This window comes from Netta rufina, assembly GCF_964035555.1.
Source record: "Netta rufina genome assembly, chromosome: 1".
Classification (NCBI taxonomy): Eukaryota; Metazoa; Chordata; class Aves; order Anseriformes; family Anatidae; genus Netta; species Netta rufina.
Genome location: NC_140123.1, coordinates 183,031,204 through 183,053,790, shown reverse-complemented (window position 1 = coordinate 183,053,790; position 22,587 = coordinate 183,031,204). Strand labels below are relative to the sequence as shown.

Sequence of the window (22,587 nt, the reverse complement as noted above, 5' to 3'; positions counted from 1 at the left end):
AGGCGCGGGTCTTCCAACCCCCCCCGCCCCCCCCTTCCAGGAACCGGGGGGGGGCGTTGGGGAGGCGTTGCCGGCGCCCGCCGTGACGCCACGCCGCGAGCGCTCCCCATTGGCGGCCGGCGGAGGGTGTAGCCGGAGGGCGGTCGGTGGTTGGCTGGCGCCCCGGGGCGGTGGCGGGACCGGGGCAGCGGCGGCGGCGGCGGCGGCGGGCGGAGGGAAGGGAGGGGGGGGGCAGCGCCGCCGTGCCCCCGTCCGGCCGGCCCGAGGTAGGTTCGGCGCTGCCCGGGGCCGCCGCCGCCTCCGCCCTCCGCGGCCCTCCAGGGGCCGGGGCAGGGCAGGGCAGGGCAGGGCACGGCGGCAGCGCCCGGGGCACGCTTCGGGGTGGCGGCGGTGGGTGAACGGGGCTCCAGCGGGAAAATCCGCCCGGGGAAGGGCGGCCGGCCCGCTCCGCAGCCGTGTGCTGCCGCCCCGTGCGTCCCTGCTGTGTGTTTACTCATAATTTTATATCGTCTTTAATATGCATTACTATTTTTAACATATACTATTATTATTTTTAATGTATGCCTGTATATTTTAACAATTATATTTATTTTTAACGTCCATCTATATTTTTAACATATCATTTTTAATGTATATATCTATATTTTTAACCTACTATTGTTATTTTAAGTGCAAACTTCTCTATTTTTAACATATTGGTATTATTTTTAATATATATCCGTGTTTTCCCCCTGCCCCGTTGCCCGGTGCTGCTGCAGTGTCGGCGCCAGCCCCGGCCCTGTGGCCCCACTGTGTCAGCCTGGGCACGCACCGGGAGGCCCCGCTGCGAGCTTTGGGCCTGCCAGAGGTCACGGCGAGTGTTTGCCTGCCGGCCCCGTTCCCCTGTCCAGCTCCCTCTTGGGAGCCGTGTTTTTCTCCCCGTAGGTCTGCAGGGTTGGGTGCGGGCAGCCAGCTCTCCATGCTGACCGCTCTCGCCATCATATTACAGGGTAACAGTGAGCGACCAGCTTTCCTCGAGCTCCACGAGGCACCGACAGGCTCCCCGAGGACCCTCTGAGTGTGCTGATCTGCAGCAGGATCATACAGCCCCAGCCTCTGGACATCAGCTTGTGCAGGTGGACGAGCGTGGTGACAGTAGGAGTGCCCCCGCAGAGCTTGCATGGAGGACTGTGTGCTCCTGCTAATACTTTCTTTAGCAGACTGGTTTTTCTCCTTAAGCAAGCCTGGAGTTAGATAGGACCTTTAAAGGCTTAGATACATATTTTTTTACAAGATTGAGGCGTGAGGACAAACAGGATTTTCCAAGTGACTGGAATATTAGAGGTTTAATTAGTTATTTCCATCAGTTAAAATTGCTGTGAATAGGAAATTCACGTCTTAAAAGGCCGTGTGTTTGAGATCCCCATCTTTTAATCACATGAACACCTGAAGTCCTTAGACTCCCAGGTATGTGGTGCTGACACCTTGCCATTCACAGCAGAGCTGAGCAGTGGTATGTAGGAGTGAAGAAGAGGAGAGAAGAAGTAAAGGGATAATCCTCTGCTATGGAATCTCTCCTAAGGAAGCTTTTTCACTTTGCATAATGTTTTAATTAGGAAGAAAACATTCCATTCCTGACCACATATACAATCTCTGCTAAGCAAATGGCTGTGGTCTCTTTCTTATCTTCCACGGTTTTCGACTTGTGTAAGACTTAGTTATGTACACATACTTAGCATTGGTTTCACATGTTGGACTTTCTCTTCTTTCTCTTCTGCTTGCATTACAGCCTGTGCTCTACTTTTTTTTTTTTTTTCTTCAATGTATTTATTGCTTGGTTGTTGCTTCTTTTGATGCAAGCTTTGAGAAGCGGTTGATCTTTGCATGTTTATGGTGGCAAATGTATTGGTATCTTTAGGTTTCCACTTTAAAAAAAAAAAAAAAAGTAGCACAATTAAAAAAAAAAGTTGTTATGATGAACACATTGAAAGCCTTTGTTTACAGTAGAACAAGCAGCTTGTTTCTTTAAGGCCACCCCCCCAATCTGAGATGCACCAAAGTACCCGCTGGCTTAGTGCCATTTAGGAATGAGAGCAAATTCCTGTCTCACAGAAGTAGGGTGTAACTAGAGTATAAAATACCTGGTTTGTGTTATACAGCAGATGTTAAAGGAGACCAGAACTTTTGCACAAATTATGTTTGAAGTATCTGTGTAGCAGGGTTATTTTACTCCTTTGTCTTTGCTGCCATCAGGCTTTACCATGCTCCGAGCCTTCAGTCACACAAACGGTAAGTGTGCGTTCCGTCATGCCAAGTGTCGGCACCATCACAAGTCTGTGCTGGCAATCAGGAGAGAAGACGTTAATGCATGGGAAAGGAGAGCACCCCTAGCACCAAAGCATGTTAAGGAACTGACACAGATGGGGTACAAAGTCCTGGTGCAGCCGTCGAACCGGAGAGCCATCCACGAAAAGGTAAGGTCCCATTCTGAGTTAGATGAGCAAACCAATAGCTTGACTGTTAAGCATAGTGCAGGAAAAGTAGTACTCGAAGGATGCACGTGAGAAAACCTATCACTCATTTTATTAAATGAGAAGTTACTGTGTCCTGGTGTAAGGAAAAAGGACTAGTTTGTTTAGCCTTTTAATGTAATTAATATTGACACATCAGTGGGTTTTTGGAGCTGTTCTTAATGATTACTCTCCCTTTCACCTGTCTCTGAAGAAGTGCAAGGTGCTTTTGAAGTAGAGACATGGGGATTAATTTAAAACTGATGGGTTTTTCTCTTCTGTTTTTATAGAGGCAATACTAAAAAATAAGCATTTTTTTTTAAAATAATGAATTATGCATCTTCCAATTGTGAATCCCACTCCTGCTTGAATCCCATTCCTTGTGTAAAATCAGAAGAAAAGTTTCTTTAATGCTGTGGGCTTCAGGACTGAGAGCTTTTACAATTCTTGTAGCAGCGGTAACACTGCTCTAAGGTATCTGAGCCAACAGATGAAAACTGAAACATAAGTAGGGAATTAGTGATCACTTGCGCTATCACCCTTCAGTTAAGACACAATGCTGGTTTTCACCAAAGCATGTATCACATTAGATACACAAGTACAATGTTGAAGGCTGGAATTTTAATAATGTTTTTGAGTTAAGGGGGATCAAAAATATATTTTCATATGGATAAACATTCTTTTAGAAGTTGGTCTTCAGCGTGGACTTACACAGTTTTATAAAATCGTACATCATCAGACTCATTTGTCAGATTTCTCTAAACTTATTTCCAAGTGTTTCAACACATTACAAAGGGCTGTTCATTACTGTAATACTGTAATACTATAATTAACTGTAATAAAATGTTCTCTTTGTAGTCTGTGAATTTAAGATGAATTTTGCTAATATGTAACTATGTTTTAGCCTCATATAATAGTATATTAGCATAGAAATTCAGTTTGATGTTTGATACCCCTTTTGAAAATGAGACTTAGGAATTTATCACATGCAGTAACTGGTTTCTACTTTGTAGAATTTTCTGTTTGTCCTCTGCTTGAGATGCTTTTGTGCTTAGAGCTACGAATATGGAAAGAAACAGAAACATATACTTGATTTTTGTCTTTTATAGGACTATGTCAAAGCAGGTGGCATTATTCAGGAAGACATTTCTGAAGCTTCTCTGATAGTGGGTGTGAAGAGACCTCCAGAGGACAAATTAATTCCTAAAAAGAACTATGCCTTCTTTTCTCATACTATTAAAGCCCAGGAGGCAAACATGCCCCTTTTGGATGAGATTCTAAGACAGGTAAATGCTGTCAGAACAAGGAGCAGCGTGGAGCTCAAACTGAACTTAGTCCTGGTAGAAAGCTTGCTGCCTTGTATGGTTGCTTCCAACATGTATATGCGTAGATAGCTGATGAGGACCATTTTCAGTATCCCTGCCTGGAGCTGAGTATTTTTTGCCCAGCAGATCTCTTGCTTGCAGTGCTACTGTGTGTATGTGCGTAAGGCAGATGAGCTGTGAGCATGGTGTGTGCTCAGGAGATGTTTATGCTGCGTGAACACAGGCTTGTGGGGAGTATTGGCCCTGACTGAGGGATGCAGCCAATTTGCACAAAACAAACAAACCAAGCAAAAGCAACCTCTTGGCCAGAGATGTGGCCTGCAGAGGTTGGAGTGGCCTATGGGGGTGCTCTGTGCCAAGGGTGAACAGGCAAGGCAGAGACTAATGTAGTTTTTATGTTTTAATTTTTATACATAAATCTTGTTCTGAATTATTTGCCTTCCTCATATCTTCCTATCAGCCTCTATCGGGAAGGATGACAAAGGCATATGAAAAGGTGGTTCCTAGGAAAGCAGTGTGCCACTGACTGTGCATTCACGGGAAATTTTAATATTCAATTTGCTATGTATTTTCAGGAAATTCGACTGTTTGACTATGAAAAAATGGTTGATCATAAAGGAATGCGAGTTGTGGCCTTTGGAAAGTGGGCTGGTGTAGCAGGTATAGTGCATAAAGTAAAGGCAGGCTTGCACCAAGTAACTTCCTGTAATACTTCTGGTTCTGTATGTCTCCTGAACGCTGGGGCTTTGCAATGCATTTTTAATTGTTGTGTTGCTTTTAAGAGCTTTTTTGCTTTCTGTTTTGTGCTGCCCGCTTTTGATCAGACTATGTGTCAAACAGTCCCATGGATTCCTGGCAAATCTACTATTTTATGTTGTTTTGAAGTCCCATTCATCTGTTCAGCTAACCTGAGGCAGACTTCATGTCAAGGTCAACTGAAGAGAGTTTTGAAGGATATTGTTGCTGACTGTCCTGTGGTTTGAAACAGCTTCTGTTGTTTCTTCAGGAAGCTCTCTGTATTATCTCCTTCTTTGGAGTCTGGTGATGTGTTTGCATCTGATAAAAGGATATCCAAGTATTAAATAGTGTTGGAATGAATAATGTAGGTCAACAGCAGGCTTAAGGTTATGGCCTGCTATTGAATTTCTCCTTCCCTGGTGTTGTATAGACTTTCTTTATAAGTAACAATATTATATCACAAGCAAAAATATCCAGGATGATGTTAGACTTCAGTAAGTCTCTGCAGTTTCTAACTGTGTATATTCTTAATTAACACTGATGGTGTGATTTTTCTTTTTTTTAACCTATAGGAATGATCAACATTTTGCATGGATTGGGATTACGGTTTTTAGCCCTGGGACATCACACTCCCTTCATGGTAAGAGTATATGTATATTGTTCTTCAGCAAAATGATGTACAGGTTTTGAATAATCGTCAGTATTTGGATGTGGCAAATATCCCATCTAATGACTCTGTGCCTTTGATTTCAGCACATTGGGATGGCACATAACTACAGAAATAGCAGTCAGGCCGTGCAGGCAGTACGTGATGCCGGGTATGAAATTTCTCTGGGACTGATGCCAAAGTCAGTTGGGCCCTTGACATTCGTGTTTACAGGCACTGGTAATGTTTCTAAGGTAAGAATTCTGTCTTCAGGGTGAAATACTATATTACTTTTAATAGAACTTCTTGGCATTTTATGCGTCAGGTTAAATGGGTTAAGATAGGTTCATTTTGTTTGCTTGCACTTCAGGTTTTTCAATGCCATAAGAATTTTTAAGTACCCTAAACAAATGCCTTTAATGTGAGATCATGCCTGACAAGGCTGACTATGCTAACTTCTAACCATGACAAATGGGTTAAGACTTACTCCTCCTGTCTCTTTTCCCACCTGTGTGATTTTTGTCTCCCTCTCTCCCCTCTGGGCTCACAAGGTGTGTTGAATCAGTCTGGTAAATTACGGGGAAAGAATTACCTTTCTAATACTTGAGGATTTTTCTCTTTTTCAGTAACATTGATGTGGCTTACAAATGCCAGACTTTGGAGCTGTTGTCTAGGAGGTAGGGAAAAGACACGTGCTTCTGGCAACAAAGACCAGTTAACAAGCCTCCAGCTCTAAAGAGAAAGCATTGTCATGTAAATGAGTGCCTTCTGGAAAAATGGATGGCTTGTCTGAAAGGCCCATGTTTTGCAGTCACGGCTCTTTGGGAAAGTCATTTTGAAGTTCTTTGCCTTTAGAACATCCTGGTTGGTGAGGAGTGGCTTCAGGGGTCTTCCCTAAAGAGAAACTGCTCCTCAGAAGGCAGCAAAGCTGTCTATTGTGGCTGAGTTGAGGCCTTTCAGCTCTGCTGTTGGAAATACAAAACAGATGTTAGATCGTGGGCCAGGCATTCTGCAGTAGTGGGGAGTGATGTAAATTCCTTGTGCGTAGAGTCCAGGCAGCTTTATTTTGGAGAGCAGGGGTGTGTGTGAAACAGGATCTACGTCTGTGAAGATGTTCTTGGGCAGGACTGTCGAGCTGTATGTGGCATTTCTGTACCTGTTTTCACAGACCAAATGAGCAATGTTACACTATCTCTTTGTTCTCTGCTCATTCGGAATCCTACTTTCGCTTTACAGGGTGCCCAAGAAATGTTCAATGCTCTGCCATGTGAATTTGTGGAACCACATGAGTTAAAGGAAGTTTCCCAATCTGGAGGTATGCTGTGATGATAAATGTGATTAAAAACATTGGAACCCCTTTTCTCCAAGTGTAACAGCTAATTATTATTATTATTTTTTCCTCAGACCTCAGAAAAGTTTATGGGACGGTGTTAAGTCGTCACCATCATCTTGTGAGGAAGCACGATGGAATGTATGATCCAGTAGACTATGATAAACATCCAGAACTTTACACTTCTCGCTTCAACACTGATGTGAGCATATCTTTTGTTCTTTTATGAAAGGTTTTCCAGCGTTGGTAGTTAGTATTCCTTTGTGTATCTGTTGATTGAGAGAGCATTCAAGTAAAATATTAGACCCGGAGCTTTCAACTTTGTAAAGTGCTAGATGGGAACATTGGGCATCTGTACTTTTCTTTGCAGATTGCACCCTACACGACTTGTTTAATTAACGGCATATACTGGGAACAACATACTCCTCGCTTGTTAAGTCGACAGGATGCTCAGAAGCTGCTCATGCCAGTTAGATCTGCTGCAGGTGCACCGGAGGGCTGTCCTGAGCTACCGCACAAGTAAGGCACTTCGTTTCACTAGTAGCAATTCTGCAGCATCGAGTCATAATGCTAAGCAGTTTCATGATAGTGTCTGGCAATTGATTTTGTTTCTTAATGTTGTTCTTACATGCTGTGAAACGTCTTGTTGCTCCCGCTTTTGTTCTGTGATTGGCAGTGTTGTTTTCACAGTTCAGAGTTTCTGAAAACATCACAGTAGAAACAATTAAGAGGTATCTGTCTTTCTGCAAAGGTAGTTCTGCATTTGACCCTTGTGCAGAATGCAATGCAAACATTTTCTGACATCTGGGATGTGTGCCTACTGCACCATTACCGCTAGAAATTTCTATGCATGAACAGAGTTTCAGAGTGGACAAGTTCTTTTTCTCCTCTTGACTTGCACAAGTCAGTAACTGTTTCTTACCAGCTCTGATGTCTGCAGCGGGTAGCTGGAATACTTCTCAACCCTAAATAGCTTTCAATATGGAATGCAGGGTGAAAATCCAGGGTTAGGCTCCTTTCAGTGTGGGTAGGAGCCCACCCTTTCTTTAATAGCCTGGCCAATACTGTAATAGATCTCTGGTAGACTGTCCTGAAGATATATCTTGGGAGGATATGGATATGTATCCTGGTAAGGAAGCAGGCCGTTGTCTCTTTGCCCACTTGTGACACATTTATTTATGGTACCTAACAAATAGAGACTTTAAGAGTTAACGTTGAGTAGAGCCAGAGATTGTGAGTTAGGCTCATGAACACTCCACCAGTGCCAGCTGTCTGGGAGGCAGCCATCTCGTTCAATGGTGAAGTCATTCTGGCACAGGACTGCTCACTGGTAGGTTGGGGGAATTGGAGGTGTTGACAGCACAGGAAGTACAGAGAAAAGATGGTGAATGAGTGGATTCTTCTGGTCTTTGAGAAGTTATGGATGAAATTTGGATCCTGTTGATGTGAACGGAAGTTTTATGACTAAAACAGGTCTAGATTTCCTTTGCATTTATGTAGGTCATTGTGGTGTGTTGACTTCTACGTTGGTTAAGTAGGATGAAACTACAAGGTTCGAAATTCTTCTCATGTTTCTCTCTTTTTTTCTTTTTTTTTTTCCCCTGGTGTTGACTTGTGATCTGTTATATGTTTGTTTGTAATTTGGATAATGCTGTGTTCTGTTCTTTTTTTTATTTGATTGCTTTAGACTTCTGGCAATATGTGACATTTCGGCAGACACTGGAGGATCTATAGAATTTATGACGGAGTGTACAACAATTGACAGCCCATTTTGTATGTATGATGCTGACCAGCATATTATTCATGACAGGTGGGATAGCCTTTAGTTTGTATTGCTTTCCCCTGTAATTTGTACAGTGAAATATTATATTGAAAATCATGAGCTGAAAACACTTGTGAAACGTGGTACCTTTCAAGTACCATGGAGAAATTGTTCAGAAGAGCTGTGTTCTCTCTTCCAGTGTTGAAGGCTCTGGGATTCTGATGTGTTCCATCGACAATCTGCCAGCACAGCTTCCTATAGAAGCAACAGAGTACTTTGGTGATATGCTTTTCCCATATATTGAGGAGATGGTAAGATCTTACGTATGCAACAAGGAGGTGAAAGCTTGGGCAGTCTGCTTGTTTGTTGCTTTTCTGGTCTCCTATATATTTTTAAAATGAATCTGCTGTAGAACATTAACAGACTTTGTATTTTTAAAAACAAGCTTTCTATGTCTTGAGGCAATACTTTCAAAAAGCAACATGTGAACAAGATGTTAGGGACTTGGATATCTTAGGGAAGAACCAAAAACTTTTTGTAGGCAGGAAAAAGTCTCTGGAAGGTAGCCTACTGCTGATGAAGCTTGCAAAAGGTATTAAAATCCAAGGTTTTTTTGGGTACTCAACAATCACAGTAAGACTGCTGTTTGAATTCCTATTTTTTCAAAAAAGTCAAAGGACACTGATCAGGGGCAGGATAATTTTACATCTAAAAGATGCCATTGTTGCATGCATTTAAATGCTATTAAAAAACTTGGTATTCTACTCTGAAAGAAATACGTGAAATAAAATGATTGATTTTCAATAACTTATCTCCCTAGCTGTTATCTGAAGGCTCAGAACCTCTTGAAAACCAGAATTACTCATCTGTTGTTCGAGATGTAAGTTTTGCAGTTTGCCTGTCTGCTTGTTTGCCTCTGCTTTAAAACATACAGGTGCAAAAACCCCTCAGACTTTGTTTCATGTATTTCTAGGCAGTGATTGCATCCAATGGCTCACTGACAGCTAAGTATGAATATATCCAGAAATTGAGGGAGAGCAGGTAATGCATACTTTCTTAAAGTCCAGTTCAGGACTGTAAATAAACTTCTCTGCATTCTGTTTCCCCTTTTGCATTTATTTTATCTTCTGTTTTGGTGGGCTGCTGCTATTTTGCACTGTATCTAACTTACTCCTAGCTTGCTGATTATCTTCTTCCTTCATGCACACTGTTTAAATCATTAGCATGTATTGTTACTAACTTATACTGAAGTTAGAAAGTAGCCATTTTTCTCTTCCTTATGTTAGCAAGACTAACCAGAGACAGCAAATAACCACATGCCAATATTATGTTCTTCCTGGCTCATTTAAAATGGATGTAACATACAGTCCTTTGAAAGGAATGGCTGAAAAGGCTGTCTAATGTAGCTTGAGTCTAGTTTCTTCAAGTATTGCTCAAGTGCATTGTTCGGTAGGTGGATGTATCCAGGAGCCTCTGTGAGACTCTGACTTTTCATTATACTCCTTTAGCTACAGCTTTAGCTGCTGCTTCATCCTGACCCTGTCTCAGTAGTTATCTGCCAGTGGTAACATGAAAGAAGTAGCACTGAGTGGTTTAAACTAACAGAAGTATAAATAACCTGGATATCCCTTCCCTTCCCTCTCCTCCCTGTTATTAACAAACACTATAGTTTAGCTATGAAAGATGTTAATTTGACAGTAAGTGGATACTTCTGGCTTCACGTTCATGATCGGTGCCAGCTGTAGTATGCATCGCGTAAAAATTGAAATTGGTCTGACCACAAGTGCTGCATGCACTAGTGGATGCTAAAAGCATGGTATGTTGACTTCTCAGATTTCCTTCGGGAACTTTAAGAAGTCTGGTTATGAATTTGTGCATGATGAATTATATATGGGTGCTTTTTCCACTCAAAGTAACATGCTGTTTGCTTCTCAAAGATGACAGCTTACAGTTGTTTTTATCTTGTGCTATTTAGTAGACCACCTCAAGAGGCTGTCTCAGTAACAAATTTTCTTATTCCTCACACAGCACAGTAATCTGTTTTTTTTGGCTTTCTCCATAATCATTTGCATGGTCTTGTGTGAACTACCCTGAGAATCTGGAGACTTCCTTCCCAAGGGTTTTTTTGTGGGTAGATTTTTGATATTTCTGCAGACCTGTGTATTGCATGTGATGTTCAGTTGTTCATTGGTGTTGCTCACTTAGCTATGAGAAAAACAAGACCTGCTAACACTACCCTCCCTTTACTTGTGAAGTTGGGAAATAATGCATATGAAAGTGGGGAGATAACTGCGTAAAGTGTAATGGTTTAGTTAAAGATAGGCTCTTGTTTAGAGCCTGCAAGAATTATGTGGCTTCTGGTATTACTCTAACAAAGTAGTGCTGTGTCTAGTTCAGTACCTGAGGGCTCTATTTAGACTAATTGTGTATTCTCTTTGAATGTCTGTGAACATTTCAAACTTATGCTAGCCCGGTTACATCAGCTGAACTGTCCTGGTTGCCATCAGAATGCAGGAGTGGGTTGATTTACTGAACTTTTTTCCATCCTTTCACTTTCACTTGCCTCAAACCTGCTACCAGTTCCTCATCCACAGCTGCATGTCCCATGAACACTGTGGATGTCTCAGAGGCTGATGTAACTGGATTATTTAAATTTGTAGGTAGAGAGTTGGCAATAATCTGAGATGTTCTTTTTTGGAATTCTGTTCCCACTCTTGGAGGATCATTTGGCAGCTCATGTTTGTGCCTGTCCCAGATAGGCGTGCTGCATTTCATCCAAGTGGTATCTAATTATGGACAGTGGAAAAGTTTAAAATAAGTGTGATAAGATGTTTGACTGCAAAATCCAGCTTTCTTTTATTTGGGAAGTCTCCCCTTTGTCAACACTGTTGCTTCAAGCTCCTGCATACCACTGCTGCTTCCTATAAATGAAGGGTGGAGTGGAGCTCACTCTTTTCCTTTGCTCAAGAAAGTGTAGTTGTAGAAGATGTCCTATTAGAATAGGTAGTAGGTGAAGGAAGGTCCTAGGGTTTGTCATATGAAAGGAGATGATGGGCTTAGGAGGCCTTCTGTGAATGGATTAAATCATGGCTCAACTTTTTTTTAAAAAAATAAGATCTATAAAACTTGTGTGAAGGTCAAAATGTACAGTAACCTATAATAATAATTTAGATAGATTAGACAGGTGATATGCTGGTATGTCCCTTTCAGATGTAATGTTGAAAAAAGTTACTTAAAAACAAAACCAAAAAATCCCTCTGAAAGTACAGGAATGGAGAATGGGACATTGGAATTTCGGAGATTAATTCAACCTTCCCAAATTCTCAGACAGAGGAGACGGGAATGTGCTTCAGACAGATGGATTTGGTATTGATTTAACTCTGTCTACTCAGGATAGTCTTTCAATACTATTGTTCGAGGCTTTGCGCCCCCAGATACACATTTGTACTTCATGCCATGCCTTGGGTCATGTAGTACCCCTGTTCTTATGCACTTTAGGTGTTGCTCTGGCCAGCTGCAACACTGTCCTTCATTATTTTGGTAGTTTTTGAACTGAAAAAACAACAAAAAATTGAGTTTACAGGTGCCATGTAGAGCTCCCCAAAAGTCTGAGACAACCATTATTTAGTGGAAATGTGGTTAATCCTCTTCCGAGGGCAGGAGCTTTACACAAAGTTTGTCAGCTAGAGGTCAGAGTTCTCCCTATGCCTATCCACAATGCAGGGTATGCCTGTGTAAACTCTTGGTAGATAAAAGGGAGATTGAGGAACTTGTGTATACACTTCGGAAGTTTCTCTTAAATCTTATCTTTGAAGGCCCTAACTATTAGTTGAAATTTGTTCTCAGGATATGGGGTAGGAAAAACAAAACCTCAAATAACACTGTTAATTTTGTTAAACAATAGGGCAATAAAGAACTTCCTTTTCTTCAACAATAAAAAAGTGCTATAAAAACATTTTATTTACAGCAGTTTTATTTATTGCAGTTTTTAACTGCATGGTGATGAAAATATTTTAAATGAACATTTTTACAATATTAGTTTTAACAATATAAATTTTAAGGTAAAAGGAAAGCTATAATGAGATAAAATGCATTTTCTTGCTATAGTTTATGCATTTCCGAGAGCATATTAAGTAATTGCTGATCTATGTTGTTCTGACTGACAAAATGAAATGCAGAATCTGATGTGAACACTTTATATTATAAGTCAACAGAAGAGCTTTTTTTTTGATTTTATTTTATGTAATTCAGCAGTTCCATGATGTAAAGTAAGCAAGACAGGGACTGGAATCCCTTGACAAGTCATGGCAGCCCAACATGACATAGGCAGCTTGGTGGTCCTCAAGTCATCTTGTTACAGTCATTTGGCCATTGAGGAAAACATAATGACAACTGAGGAAAAAAAATGTTCAAAATCCAGTAGCAATTGGAGAAGCAGTGGAGACATTGATGGATTTGATCTTGGTTATATTAGAGGAAGGAAACTAGAAGTTATGCAGCAGGACAGTAGCAGTACTTGACAGCTATTGACCAGTTTTGGGCTAGCTAGCCACGAATTTGACTGTTGGTCTGAATAGAGCTCTTGGTTTGTAGACTTACTAAAACATACTTATTCTGTTAGCTTTATCAGCATGCAATTTATTTCTTCTGTGTGGTTTTTAATTTTCCCTGTAACACCTCCTAGGGAGTACGCCCAGATGTTGAACATGGATAACAAGAAGAGGGTTTTAGTACTTGGCTCTGGCTACGTTTCTGGCCCTGTACTTGAGTATCTCACTAGGGATTCCAACGTTGACATCACAATTGGTATGTAAGACTTCTCTCATTTATCACGTAAAAAAACGTCTTCTATGTATAGTATGGACTTATTCCAACCAACTTGTGTGGCAGAACCTTTCTCATAAGTACTTTCATAGGATTTCATAGCTTTCTGAGAATTTTGAGTTTATATAATTGATTTGAAAATGACATAGCCTCATGGAAAGTTTATTGTTTGCATATGTAACCTATAGGGAGATTAGAAAGAAGTATTTTTCCTTCTAACCTGCTTTGGACTTGAGATTGGTGTTGTTGATAGTCAGTCTCTTTTATTGTTTCTCAGTTATGTTTTCCTCCTCACACAAGATGAAATTAGTTTTACAGACGTCTGTATGAGTAAAGTCTCCTCTGTTGTTAAAACCAGTACTGTGGTGGTAAACATTCTTCATGCCGTAACCCAGGTTTGTTTATTGCTCTGTTTAGGTTCTATCTGTAGCATATTTCAGGCTGGATATCTCCAAAACACTTCTCTGTATGCTCATAGATGATTTTACCCTAATTCTGCAATTTCAGAATTAAAACCCAGGCTGTATTGCCTGAAAGATACTTTACTAGGAAGAGATTTATTTTGAAACAACATATTTCTGTATTGTTTTAATTGTTGCTAGTTTTATTTTTATAAGTATATATTATATAAATTTTCTATTATTATTATTATTTTTTCTTTCATACTACTTTCATGCTGTGCTGCTTTTGTTACCTTTTGCAGTGGTAACAATAATACTTCTAACTCCTGGGAAAAGACTTACTAGGAAGAAGAGAGGCACTCTAAGGAAGCTGTATGCTTTTATTAGACCTGCCTGATGTGGAGGACAGGGAAGGATTACAGAAATGTGCAGCATCTATTGCCTCACCAGTAGGGAGGCTGCATCAAGTCCCTTCAATCCAGTAGTGGTAAGGGAAACCAGGTGAACTGGAAGATCTGATTTGCCAGGCTCTGTGCAAACATAGCAGGTGCCTCTTATCTGGGTAGCTTAAAAACATGCAGTTTCTATAGCGCGCACACACACCACCAGAGGGGAAAAAAAAAAAAAAAAAAGCTTGGAAGGAAAGAGACACAAAGATGTTACTTAGGCTAATATTTAACAGCAGGCAGGTAGATACGGAAAGCATAAAATGCACCTCACAGTGCCACATTTGGCTCCCTACTGCTAGGCTAGACCGCTTTAAATCCAAATGATTGAAGACTTTGAATAAAATCTTTAATTAGGAAACCTTCATGTAATCATCTGTTTTTGTTTTGAATTGTAGACTGCTTTGCCCAGTGCTGTTTCCTCAGCACAAGTTGATTAGTAGGATAGGGAGAATCACCCTCTAGCAATATTTATTTCCCTTTGACTTTGGAAAGGCCATAAGGAAATAAGGCCTTAACTTAGAGGCACAGATGCTTTTAATTCTCTATAAGCCTCTGCCCCACCTGCTGCCTTCATTGCCCGCTCCTTTCTCCTGGCTGCGTTCCCATTGCCTTCCTTGCACTGGCTGCGTGGTGAGCAAGGATGGGGGACCAATTCATTTTAAGCCAGATGTAGCAAATACTGGCTGCTTTTAACCTGGATTGCTTTTTCAGTTCCACTTTCCTTATAATGGTAAGTGCTGATGGCAGTGCAAGCAAAATAATAGGAAAAGAACAAGTGGAGGCAGGAGGGAGGTGGAGACTGGTTTTTTTTCCCTTTTAGTGATAATATCAGCACACGCAGGGCTGGTAGGACTAAGCCCTAGGTAAATATTGAAACCAGTCAGATTGGATGTGGGCCTTTTAGTTATATTTTGCCTAAGCAAAAGCTGAACATTTTTAGCTTATTATGTTAGAAGCGGCGAATGGTGAAGTGGTGAATTGTTTTTATTTATGCTATTAAGCTGGTGTTGGCTACAAATATGAATTCTGTTAAAAATATACTGAAACAGTGTTTTGAAATACTTTTTTTTTTTTTTTTTTTAAAGGAGATTTATCCATAAGTATAGTGGCTATGTGAAATGAAGGATAGGGTGGGCTTTTCTGGACATACCTTTTTTTTTTTTTGCCTCCTAAATCTCTTAGTCAACTGTGTTGAACCTACATGTTTGGCAAGGCCTTAAAACTAGCAAAGGTTTTCCTTTCTCGTTTAAACCGAACATAGCCTGAAAATGAAAAGCAAGTTGTCTTCTCTGGAGTTGTTCTCCTCCAGGGCTGTTCTCTCCAGGACTTCCTTGCTTTTCAGTGAAATAGTCTATGCATTTGTGGAAATGGCTGTTTAAAAATGTTTAAATGTTTAAAAATGGCTGTTCAAAAGCTGTTTAAATACTTAAATCTGTTTGTCTGGGTTAGAAATGTGACCATATTTTAAACCAGGAAAAAAGACGCGGTGCTGTGTAGTGGCTTAAAATGCTTTAGGCCTCAAGATAAGTTGTTGCTCTAATTGAAAATAGTTGTTTTTTAACAAGATGCTGCTAGTCTAAAGCCAGTTTTGGCACACAATTTTTTTTCCATGACAATCTTCTGTCAGGAGTCAGCACAATGCAATATTTCGTTAAATTGGAAAGCACCAGGCCTGGCTTTTCCATATTTCTGTGTGAAAGTCAAAACAAGAACAAAAACTGCACCTGTTTCAAGGAATTTGATTAGTTTGTTTCACTTGAAGGTGTAAACCTTCAAGAAAAGGTGTTTTTGGGGAGGAGGTATTTGCTCTCTGTCCCTGCACTGCCCTTCCTAGTTGTACATTGCTTCTCCAGCAAATTGGTGAGCTCATGTATGCCTATAGAAATTTAATATGGCTAGGGCCCCGAAGTGAGTTTCTGTCATTCTGGTTTACAATCCTACACCTTTCTGTGTCAAGCAGACCAGTAGATGACTCGTTTAGGTAAAAGGGTCTGTCCCTAAGTAAAGGTTAAGGGCTGACATCCCTCCCAGATCAAAGCATGAAGATCAAGTCTGTTGTGTGATTGTCCACCGAATAAATAGGGAAAAGAAGAATTACTGCTTAGTTTTGTAGTGCTGAATGTGGGATGTCATTAAGTTCCTGCTTGTTACTACTCCTACTCCTGGTTTTATCTCCATTTTTTTCAAGTTTTTTTTTTGTATGTTCCTTTTGACTCCCGCTCCCAACTATTTTTCCATTAATATTCTGGACATCTCCAGAGAAGTAGACACACCTATTGAGAAGGCAGCAGCTAATCTGGACTAAAATAATAACTACCATGTGAGGTCTTGGAAAATCAAATAAAGATGATCAGCAGAAAAACATAGCAGGTCTACTATGCTCAACCAGAAGTACCACCAGCCCCTTCAGGCATACTTGTGCTTTTTTGGAGAACCTACTTCTTCATCAGCATCAAAGCAGGATGATGACTTCTAGTTTTGCATAAATAATTTGTGTTGACCTATTCTACTGACAGGAGGAAGATTGCAGCTTAAACTTTGTTTTAAGTAAACCCATAATGGTGCTAATTGTGGGTGTTTGTTAGTAAAGAGCAGCCTGGGGCTCTTCTGAGAGTAAACGTTCTTAGGTTATTGTTCTTGCGTTATAGCAGCCATGGCTTGACACTGGAAATCGATTGACTACTTCAGATGAAGTAAAGTGCTTTATGCTTAATTTTTCTTCAACTGCTAGTAAAAAAGTATCTGTGCAACTGATTCTCTTTGGAAAGAAGCGGGCATATGTACAGCAGTTATACCTGGGCACGCTTTGGACTTGTTCATACTTAGGTAACGGTGTGTTTTATTTTTAAAACAGCATCTGTCATGGAGGAACAACTTGAACAACTGACAAAAAAATTCAGCAATGTCACTTCAGTTCATATGGATGTCCTTAAGCATGAGGAAAAGCTGTCCTCTTTGGTGAAGAAACACGATCTTGTGATCAGGTCAGAATTCCGAGTAAAACATGATAGGCTCAACTCAAAGTCATTCTGCTTCTTTCTCCTAGTTCACGGCCTAAATCAGCATTGTAACTGTGTAAAGGACCTTATGTGACTGTTTGCTAGACCTTTTGATGGAGCCTAGATGGCCACTTTTATTCTTTCTTAATGCCCAAGAACTGGGGTCATATTTGTATATGTAAATAGTTGTAACTGGCCACTGCCTTCTTGTGTAGAGAGGTGTCAGGGATAGATTTTGAAAGGAACTTTGAATGCAGCTTCTCTTTTTAAGTGTTCACCAATTACTTGGATAACTTTAGTAAGAGGGGCCAGTTGTGTCTACCAGCTTATGTGTGCCTAGGATCAAGTTTGCATGTTTTCGGGAGGAGTAAAAATTCTGACATATTGGTGATTTCACTTGAATATCCAGTTAAGAAAGATCTCTTTCCAGTTATTGAAATGGGAGGAAATGACCTTACCATTTTGTCTGTTTTGCAATGGAAGTCATGAGTGTTGTTTCTTTTCTAGCTAGAACATGCTTTTCGTGAAGTATATCAGCTGGATTGTTGTAATGAAAGGATTCTCAAGGATGGTTTTACAGTTCTGTATCTTCTAAACCTTCAGCGTGCCTGTTTAGAAGATGGTATTGAAAAGAGGTCTATGTTTTTTTTGTTCTGTATTTTTCCCTCCAAGGAAAAATATGACAGAAACGTTGTCTAAAGAATGACTCTCATATTGTTTTGCACCCTATTCTGAGTGCATCTGACAGTGACCTCTGATAGGGTGGGTGACATTTCACTTGTGTAGGTATGAAGCAACCTGGAGCAAGGCAGATGTGATGGGTGCATTTAGTTGAGCTTTTCTGTAGGCACACAAAACCATCAGTGAGAGTCTTTTCAGTGATGGCATAAGTAATGGATTGGATTTTGATGTTGTGTAATTCTCTTTCATTTGCAGTTTGCTGCCTTACTCAGCACATCCTTTGGTTGCTAAGAAATGTATTAACAACAAAGTGAACTTGGTAACAGCAAGCTACTTAACACCCGCTATGAAAGAACTCCAGAAGAGGTAGGTGTGAGAGTCTCTTTCTGGTATTGCTTCCTTCTTTGGTGTATATTTGGTGTGAACGTTTTGTAGTGTTTTACATCTGCAACCTTTAATTAGTGTTTTCTGCATTCTGTCCCTTTCCCTTCCTTTAAACGAGGACCAGATACGTTTCCCCAAAGTTGCACACAGAGACTGTAACAGAACAGAGTGAAGGATGCATGCTGCAACCTGCTCAGGCTACTGCTCTGGAAACTGGAGTATACTGTTCTGCGTGCCCCAGCTTATTTCATGTTAATGTGCCTTGTCTTCCCCCTTCAAACTTGTTTAGATGTTTGAAGGAGAAGCTGGTCTGTCCTGTTCTACCAGTGGCAGAAAGCTTAATTGTCTTCGTCTTCCCCTTATGAAAACTCATTCTTGGCTTATTGTACATTAGTCTCAAACTGGTTACAATTCTAATTACTCTAATGTTTCTGTTGTCTACTTATTTTATATGATTTAAAATTGGTTTTGGCCTGTGGCTTCATTTAGGTGATTCTCTGAGTCGCAGTACTAGAATCTCTGGAGTCAATTCAAGTGAGTGAGATAGGAATCTGACATTCAGTGTCTCTGAAAATGATAAAATGGAGAAAGCTAGACAGGTAAAGAACCAGGGCAGCAGGAATGAGAGAGGTTTATGAACTTCTCCTCCTCATATTGCTGTGATGTCAAGAGGTCATACTGCTTTTGCCAAAATAAAAACTCCAAAAAAAACAAAACCCTAAGCCAGAAGAAATCCCCTTCTCATTTGTCAATATAAAAAGTGTTTTTTATTAATAAACTTTTATTTTAAAATAAATCACCCTCATTTGTGGTGATGTGAGCTGCTTTGGAAGCTAGGCAATTGTTTTTATTAAAAAAAAAAAAATAAATTGCTTACAGCTTGGGAAAAAAGACCTTTCAATCTCTCTCCTTCTGTAGGATCTGTTACGGGCTATTACAACCAACCTTGTTTTGTCTTCTACATTGATGCAGGAAGGCAGTAAAGCACTGTCCAGGAGAACATAGGATACAGTGTACCTTGTAGAAATTTATTTTTTCACCAGCCCATAGATGTTGCATCAAACTAAGAGAAATCAAGGCTACAGTGACTTTTAGCACAATTGTACGCTTGGGGTTTTAACATCTGTTTGTATTGTTGTTTTTTTTTTTTCTCCCACAAGCTGCAGACAGAATGCAGAATTTACTGTGTTGGGGAAAGTTTGTTGGGCCTCCTTTGGACAGATTTCATGAACAAAAGTGAAATTCTGACGCTTCTCCATTTCTGCTATTTTTAGTGTAGAAGCTGCTGGTATTACAGTTATCAGTGAAGTGGGCTTGGATCCTGGTCTTGACCATATGTTGGCAATGGAATGTATTGACAAGGCAAAAGAAGTCGGTGCCACGGTAAGGTTGTCAGGCTGCGTGTGATTCTGCCAGGATTTTATTAGTAAAGCCATTCCTTTAACACTAGCCAGCTTTTGGGCATGTCACTGATATGTGATGGGTTCTGGACACCTTATTTTTTTCTGATGCTGGGAATTTGGTGCCAGCTAAACCGATTGGTGAGAGTCTGTTACCTAAGATGGGCTTGCTCCAGTGTATGTTTTGGTTTCCTCTCCTTTACAGACAGTGCCTGCATTGTGGCAGATTGATGCAGTTGTTCAGTGAAGTTCCTTCTGTTTCCCTCACTGCAGGTGATTTGGCCTGTTTGGGGGTAATGTCATCAGGAAGTTTAACAACTAGCAGGGATTCCGCAGGGTAGCTCTGTACTGTTTCCATCTTGTGTCTGTCATCCATTCATTGTTTCTTCCCTGTGGACAAATCTGACAGGTTGTATCCTACACTTCTTTCTGTGGTGGCCTACCAGCTCCAGAGCACTCTGACAATCCTCTGAGATACAAGTTCAGTTGGAGCCCACAAGGAGTCTTGCTGAATACAGTTCAGTCTGCTACGTATTTAAAAAATGGAGAGGTGAAGTAATCCTAGTATTTCCATTTAAATACCAAGAAGGTGATGTTGGGAACTGGGCTTTGTGCTGTTTGCTTTTAAGCCTAAGCACCATGGTACCTTCTAGTATCATGGTGCCTGGCTGCTGGCGGCTTTTTATTCTTACTGTATGGAATCTGATAGCAAAGGAGAAACGTGCTAATGACTAAGGCGCTAACTTGAGGTTAATGTTCTGGGTTCAGCTTCCATCAGCTTGCATGTATTGCTTTTGCTGCTTAATTGCCCTGTGTCTGTCTCTTTGAAACAAAAATGAATGTGTATCCTACTAGCTTTTCTTTCTAGTCACGTTTGCAACCCAAACAGCTTAATTTTGTACTTGCTTGGTGCTTAGCAGAATTCTCGAATTGTTTTCCTTTGGTGCAATGTGTAATGCCAACTGGCTTTTGTGGAAGCGAACAGGGCTTTCTAACAAGGTTTATATATAAGCTCTGGTCTGCTGTTTGTGCAGAAGACGGTGGAGTAGATCTAACCCAGCAAATGTCATTACCTCTGTTTTATGGAAGGATTGCAACTGATTTCTGCAAAGCTATTGCAAGCTATTGTCACATTTCTGCTTTCCGCTCCTGTTTGTTTGATCAGTCCCACTTGCTCAGAGTAGTTACTGAGCAGGGACTCTTCAAATGTCAAGGAGACTGTCGTGTATAACCACCCTAAAGTTTGGCTAATTACCTAAACCTTTCGATCTGCAAAACTGAGAAATCGTTTGAGATGCTTTGTCATGACATTTTGGTTCTCTAGTGTTCTTACTGCAGTAAGAAAAAATAGAAATTCAGGACTTGTGCATTGGATCTTTGTAAGTAAAGCAGCAACACTTAGTTGTAAGTTTCAGATGAAAGAGTCTCTTGGAGAATGTGAAAATGTTTCTTCTTTAATTCTGACCTGGTTCACCTGTTGCTAGGAAAAATTAGATCATGCATGTGAGTGATTCATTATGAGAGCACTTATTGGTAAATTGTGCAATTTTTCCTCCTTGCCACTAAATCTGTAGCAATCTCTGACTTGTGTAGGTTTCTTCCACACAAGTGTCTTGCTTCACAAACACAGTAAGATCTTAGGGCATTGGTGTGAGTTGGTTGCTTTAGTCTTTGTGCTAGAAGGAAGCCTTGCCCCTTTGGTCAGAAACCACAAAATTAATTTGTATTGGTGCTGTACAGCAGATCTGTGCATCTGCTGCTTGCAGGAAGCAGAGTTCAAGGCTTTATTTGGTAGTGATAATGGAATTAGTCAACCTTATTTTTGTTTTCCTTCAACATTGCATTCTCTCTGTGCTTTGTAACCCCAAGTGAAGATGCACATGGGAAGCAATTTTTATCAGTATATAATCTATCTTTTTTTTTTTTGTATCTTAAAAAAAACACGATAATAGTAAATAACAAAACAAACAAAATCCACTACCATCCTCCTCTTTACATTTACATTTTCCTTTTTCTAAGAAAGGGAAAGAAAAAAATTGATCAAAAAGCAAGGAGCCTATGGGAAGAATCTCCCTGCATAATGGTGTAGTTTGGGGGTTGCTCCAAAATTACAGTAGTGTAAGTGAAATGGGAATCTGCAACCTCAATATAGATGCTAAAGGAATTAAAATTACTAGGGTGTGTTAGAAGGATGTGGATTATCTGAGTCCTTTGATTAGTAATGGCTGATATAGCGCATGCTCCTTGTTCATATGCTTAATGGCTTGTGCAACTGCTTTACTTAGATTGAGCCTTTGTTTGCAGCAGAAACACTAAACGTAATGTTCCTACTTTGAGCACACTTCATCTTTTCTGTTGCAAAGTAAATCAAATTACTCCACCAAAATAATCTTGCTGTTCTTTTGCGGAATTCAGGTTATCAATATTCCTGCTGGAGGAGCGTTGCTTGATTCTGTTACTTCGATGGATTTTTTCCCAGGATTAAATTTGGAAGGTTTCCCCAACAGAGACAGTACCAAATACGCTGAGCCGTATGGTATTCAGACAGCTCACACTTTGTTAAGAGGCACCTTAAGATACAAAGTAAGATTTTATTGTTCTGTTGTTGTTCTTATTTGCCTCAAGAGATTGAATGCTGTCATTTCAACAAAGCTCTGTATTTTGTGGATGTCTGTCTTCTGAGTTAAGGTTTTTGTCAAGGCTTAAATTGTTTTGTTTTGTACATGGCATGAGAAATGGCTTATCTTTTTCCCTCTTAATACCTCTGTTTCAATAGAACAGGATTTTTTCTTTATTTCTGGGAGGGAGGGAGGCTTGCTTCGTAAAAGAAGACTGAAGGCCAATGTAGAGATATAAGGGCTACAAATTGCAATAGCTCTCTCTTTGTCAGTCTAGATACAATCTCTTGATCAGAAGCTAGAAATATGCAGAAAGCATCTTATCTCCTCATGAAGTCTTAATATGACAATATCTGCTCTTCCCTTTGGTGCCTGGTAAAACTCTCTTCTGTATAATTGTTAGCACAAAGGAAAAAAGATGTCAGTGTGTCATAAAAGAGGTGTTATTGGCTGTGCTGCAAGAAGTATGTTTCTATGGTTAGTGTTGTCTTCTTAATCACCGAAGGAGGTCAGTTGCCTTGGGTTGGGGTGATGTTGGTAG

At 40.4% G+C, this 22,587-nt stretch overlaps 1 protein-coding gene across 4 annotated transcripts in view; it reads left to right on the top strand.

Moving 5' to 3' along the window:
• Positions 1 to 223: 223 nt before the first annotated feature.
• AASS (aminoadipate-semialdehyde synthase) overlaps positions 224 to 22,587 on the top strand; it is a 30,515-nt gene continuing 8,151 nt past the window's right edge. The window contains exons 1-20 of one of the 4 annotated variants that reach the window (XM_084282283.1): positions 224 to 266; positions 989 to 1,115; positions 2,233 to 2,453; positions 3,599 to 3,775; positions 4,390 to 4,474; positions 5,125 to 5,192; positions 5,306 to 5,452; positions 6,435 to 6,513; positions 6,603 to 6,730; positions 6,899 to 7,047; positions 8,216 to 8,338; positions 8,490 to 8,601; positions 9,111 to 9,170; positions 9,264 to 9,331; positions 12,975 to 13,096; positions 16,819 to 16,948; positions 17,900 to 18,010; positions 19,303 to 19,411; positions 19,838 to 19,978; positions 21,844 to 22,011. In XM_084282283.1, coding sequence (XP_084138409.1) covers positions 2,241 to 2,453; positions 3,599 to 3,775; positions 4,390 to 4,474; positions 5,125 to 5,192; positions 5,306 to 5,452; positions 6,435 to 6,513; positions 6,603 to 6,730; positions 6,899 to 7,047; positions 8,216 to 8,338; positions 8,490 to 8,601; positions 9,111 to 9,170; positions 9,264 to 9,331; positions 12,975 to 13,096; positions 16,819 to 16,948; positions 17,900 to 18,010; positions 19,303 to 19,411; positions 19,838 to 19,978; positions 21,844 to 22,011 — 2,190 coding nt within the window. In that variant the 5' untranslated portion in view covers positions 224 to 266; positions 989 to 1,115; positions 2,233 to 2,240. Of the gene's footprint in view, positions 267 to 298; positions 484 to 988; positions 1,116 to 2,232; positions 2,454 to 3,598; positions 3,776 to 4,389; positions 4,475 to 5,124; positions 5,193 to 5,305; positions 5,453 to 6,434; positions 6,514 to 6,602; positions 6,731 to 6,898; positions 7,048 to 8,215; positions 8,339 to 8,489; positions 8,602 to 9,110; positions 9,171 to 9,263; positions 9,332 to 12,974; positions 13,097 to 16,818; positions 16,949 to 17,899; positions 18,011 to 19,302; positions 19,412 to 19,837; positions 19,979 to 21,843; positions 22,012 to 22,587 lie in introns of those variants that run through there. The other 3 variants (XM_084282284.1, XM_084282282.1, XM_084282285.1) reach the window with 3 other exon arrangements.